This window comes from Gavialis gangeticus, unplaced genomic scaffold (genome assembly GCF_001723915.1).
Source record: "Gavialis gangeticus isolate Ggan-Ray unplaced genomic scaffold, GavGan_comp1, whole genome shotgun sequence".
Lineage (NCBI taxonomy): Eukaryota > Metazoa > Chordata > Crocodylia > Gavialidae > Gavialis > Gavialis gangeticus.
In genome coordinates, this window is record NW_017729001.1 from 32,624,013 (window position 1) to 32,628,646 (window position 4,634).

At 44.9% G+C, this 4,634-nt stretch overlaps 1 protein-coding gene across 1 annotated transcript in view; it reads left to right on the forward strand.

The window, feature by feature from the left end:
• The window catches only part of TCHP (trichoplein keratin filament binding), a 7,811-nt gene extending 5,085 nt beyond the window's left edge, over positions 1-2,726 (forward strand). Inside the window, exons 10-13 of the mRNA XM_019506661.1 lie at positions 517-598; positions 820-1,005; positions 1,465-1,608; positions 2,353-2,726. Coding sequence (XP_019362206.1) covers positions 517-598; positions 820-1,005; positions 1,465-1,608; positions 2,353-2,385 — 445 coding nt within the window. The 3' untranslated portion in view covers positions 2,386-2,726. The remainder of the gene's footprint in view (positions 1-516; positions 599-819; positions 1,006-1,464; positions 1,609-2,352) is intronic.
• Positions 2,727-4,634: the final 1,908 nt, after the last annotated feature.

Genomic DNA, 4,634 nt, shown 5'->3' on the forward strand with positions numbered 1-4,634 from the left:
GGCTCAATGCAGGAGCACCCCCTACTGGCCCACCACAGGCTGCATGATTCCTCCTGCCCAGGGTCAGGCTGGGAGGGGGTTTTCTCGCTAAACACGGTTGTGCAGAAGCAGCATTACAGATTCCAAATCTTTTCAGCAGAGCCCTGAGTCCCCCGCCCTGTGTGAGGTAGATCTCTGAACATAACGCATAGGACAGGCAGGCTGTTGTCTGGCATGCCTTTCTGCGTGGGTGAGTGAACCAGAGAGGTTGTTGCCTTCACAAAATGCAGGTGTGGTGTTTTTATATCAAGGAGCTGAGGAGCCAGAGTTAATGTTGAAATCAAAAGGCACTTTGAAACGAGGGGAGATAACATGGGTGCTCTGCACTCTGGTGCTAGGTTGCAGCAGTTGGCAGAGTCTTGGGGTTGCCTGCATGCCAGGGCATGGGGAGGCTTGTCTGTTCCCATGAACTTTGTTGGTTTTACATCATAAGCAACAATGCTGGATTGCTTGCACACTCTCTGTACCCACCCTCAGGGAAGAAGCCAAACAAGTGTGGGAAAGGAGAGAGGAAGAATGGGAAAAAGAAAGGAAGGCCAGAGATCGACTGATGAATGAGGTGATGCCTTCTCTAACAAGGTTGCTCTCTTGTCTGAAGCACTGGCTTTCTGCCTCAGGCTCTGTCAGGCCTGCTGACTTGCTCTAGTGCTAGGGATGAGCTTTTCTTTCTCTTGGTTCAAGGGGTGCTGGAGAATGGGCTTGACTCTGCACTGAGGTTTGTTTCCACCTCTTTCTTTATCATGTTTCTTTCCTTCCCTGTTTCCCATTCCACCCACCTAGGTCCTTGCAGGCAGACAGCGCCAGATCCAAGAGAAGATGGAGCTCAACAGACATGCCCAAGAGGAATCTGTAAAACAGCGGGAAGAGCTGATCAGAGAGCTGGAGGAGGCAAAGGAGCTGACTCGTCGAGAGAGGGAGGAAGAGGAGGAACTGAAGACAGCTCGCAAGCAGGAGCTAGAGGCTCAGGTAGAGCCCAGCCTTTCTCAGTGTGCATGCCAGGCTTTTAGGATGCTGACAGCTAACTAGGCTTGCTTTACTGCCATCTAGAAAACATATGGCAAGGGGCCTCATTAGTGATCCACCTGGGTGTCAGGACAGGGTGTCTGTCACTTTCTGTTAACATTTTCCAGAGGTTTGCTGCTAGAGGCTGTCCTAAAGCCCAAGTAAATGCAGCAGGCACTCACAGAGGACCACACAGGAAATCACCTCAGCAAAGCATGCGATTAACTATGATCAGTCTGACTGAGACAGGCACCTCTGCTCTGGGCCTGGCCTGAAGAACAGTCAGTGTCTGCTGCAGCACACTCCGCAGAAGCAGTGCTAACCCCTGTAAAGTGTTGCCTAGAAATGCCAGTGCAGCTTCTCTGGCTGGCATGTGGCTGCTCGGGATCTCGCTCTAACAGCCTGTGTTCTCACAATGCTTAGCTCACAGAGCATCGCCTCCAAGAGCAGGAAGAGCTGGAGCGTCAGAGAGCAGAGGAGGAAGAAGAGAGGCTGGCAGAGCAGCGCCATGAGGAATTGGTGCAGCAGGAGGCCAAGCGCATGATGCAGCAAGGATATCACCACAGGGTATGGAGGAACTGTGTCTGAGCAAGCATGCCTGGCATAGAACACCCTTCCCTCCCCAGCTGGGTTCCCAGTGGGCAATGGCAGAGGTCAGCTTGCTGCTGAGAGTAATAGCTTGGCACTGGTAATTGTCTAAGCACAGCTCCTGGGAAGAGCAGGAGTCACTTTTCATGGGGATCAGCGTTTCTTACACTTCTTGCTCTCTCCACGCTGCTACTTGTAATGAAGCTGTCTTGGATTATCAAAAGGGGTCTCAAGGAAAAGCTCAGTCTGAAGCCTGGTCTCCTTCTCTGCATCTTAAATCAGTTCTTTAGAGCTCCTCTGTACATTCTAGTTAAGGGGCCCAAGTCTTGGGTGATGCAGTGCTCCAGAAAGCTGCAGCTCTGCATGTCAGTGCTGTCCAAGGCTCCAGCAGCATGGGTACATTAGCATTATGGAAGCCAAAGAGATGGCTTTGACTTACTCTTTCTGAAAAGAACATTTCTTACATTTCTTAGTCTGTGGCAGAGTGACTTCACTATTAACCCTCAGCACTGCTGCTTCTCTGGCTCTTAGATCTTACTTCTCCAAAAAGATATAGGACAGTAACCTTTCCTGAGGGATTCTCTCTTCCCCCTTAGAGAAGAGTTTTCTTTACAAACCTCCATTCCACCATCGGTTAAAGCGGTTGGCACACTGAGTATCATTCTTAGGCCTTTAATTTGGGATATTGGAATGCCTGTCATTTTCTTATGACTTTTCTTTCAGCCCTATGCTCGTCCGAAAACAGCATGGACCTGACCAGCTGGTGTGAGGCGTGAGCACCTGACAGATTTGGAACAGGCTGTTTGCCTGTTAAAGGACATCAGGTTTTGTTGTTGGGCTTTGTTTTTGTTGTTTTGTGGAATCATTTGTAGACCAAGAATCAAGGGACTTCTGTACTGAAATGGTTGGGTTATTACACAGTGGTGCTGGGATGTATTCAGAATGACTGAAGGGTGGAGTTTTCAAGTACTTAGCTTTGACCAAACTCTGCCCCATTGAAGACAAAGGTCCATTTTCACTGGTAGAACATGCATTGAAAATGCTATCCTAACTGTGCCGATGCTTCTGAAACATTCTAGGTACTTCGGTAGGAGCCATGAAATTACACAGTGTAGCCCCCAACTGCAGTTCAGACGGGAACAGTTACGGGAACAAAACCACACGTTGGCTGTTTAAAGGAGTGCAAGTACTTGACAAATGTAGAATAGCTGAGGTGACTATATGGATCCAGTGCCTGTTCCTGTGTACAGCTAAAAGTTTAAGAATCAGATTCTTTGCCTTATTCCAGAGAAATAATGTGCATCTAGAATCACAGCTATTTCTTGCCAGTGGCTGCTTCATGCATTGTAAATAAGAGTAGGAACAAGTGGGTAGTGCCATAAGTGCATGTAAGAACTGATATACCATCTCACTTATTTTTAAAATTTCAATAAATGTTTTTTTAACTAGTCTCTTGAATGTCTACTGTTCACTTAATTTGCAGTTTGCGTGCCTAACTTGGTTTCGGAAGAGCAGTTGCTGCAGTAGGTGTGCTTGCTGTCCACTTTGAGTGGTGGTGGTGAACAATCACTAGTAACTTTAAACTCAACAATTCTTGTGTTTCTGGAAAGCTGTTGTAGTTCTTGCCAAATGATTAGATTAATTTAATTTGCCTCCTACTTGGGTAAACAGCATAATTATTAGGAAAACTCTAGATTCTCCCATAAGAGGCTTATTTTTTCTTAGGCATGTTATGTTGTGTAGACTGTAGATCAGCATACTGGTTAACTAAACTCTCTCTTCTCACCATGGCGTTCACCTGATAACAAAAGAACAATGGATATAATTATTAAAACTAATAAACTAACTTCCCCAATGTAGCAGAAATTCTCACCCAATGTATCATAGGGAAATAACTGGAAGTGCTCCAACGTAGCCTATACATCCTCTTCTCTCAAGTAGATAGCAAGCATTCCCAGCATAGTGCAGATGAGCTGGATTGATCCCAAATGAAACCAACACCAGCATTTCATTCTCTGCCTCTCAAATCTAACATTGCCCTCATGAATATTTTAAAGAAAAGAGTCAAGAGCTACTGTCCCCTAAACTGTACTTTTTATGCAGCAGTTAACCCTTTGTCTTTTATGTAAATGTCACTGTTGTAGCAGGTAATGTATTTAAGCTGAAACTTTTAAATAAATAGTCTACCATTTTAACTTGATGCAGGCAGTTTGAAACATCTAACAGAACAGGCTACTGAGCATTTAAAAAACTCTAGTTGCATACACCCATTACTAGACAAATCTTGTAGTATTCTAGTAGAGACTTCCCCTCTATTAATATTAATTTTAAAAAACACCTTAGTTCAAGCCAAGATCCCATGGCTTCTTCAGTTTCTGACCAGTGGCACCATCAGCATAGGTTGGCATATGGAAATCCAGGGACTTTCCATGAGGAAAACATCACACTAAGTTGTGAAAGCTTATACTGCATGTTTAGTCTCATGCTGAAGCATAAGAGAGTACAAAGGCAGCTTAACCAACCATAGCGAAGCAGCAGCTACTGTAGTCTGAATTCATCTAAGGGTACATCAGATGGAGGCCAGATCTGCACTAAAAGCGTCTGCCAGTGGCATTGTATTGGCAGACTCCCAGTTTGCTCCCAGTTTTGAGCATGCAGCTTCTCAGTATATTGGTTACCAACTTCAGCACTGTTAGTAACCTTTCTTATGTATACCTTCCAACTGGCTGATGTGCTCTGAGGAAGCACTGCAAGAGTCTGTTTACAGCATAATTAGCAGGCAGATATTCCCAAATGACTTTACCACACTTAAAAGCTTGTACAATAATTTTATAGTTATACATTAAACATTAAAGGTTAAGTCATGAGTACAGTACAGACAGAATGACACTGATAAATACAAGTTCATAAAAAGGCATTTTGACTTTCCTATGCAGCATTTGTAGAGAGAGGGTTATACTTCAATAAGAGCACTGGGGGAGGAAATATATAGGTTTTTGCTTTTT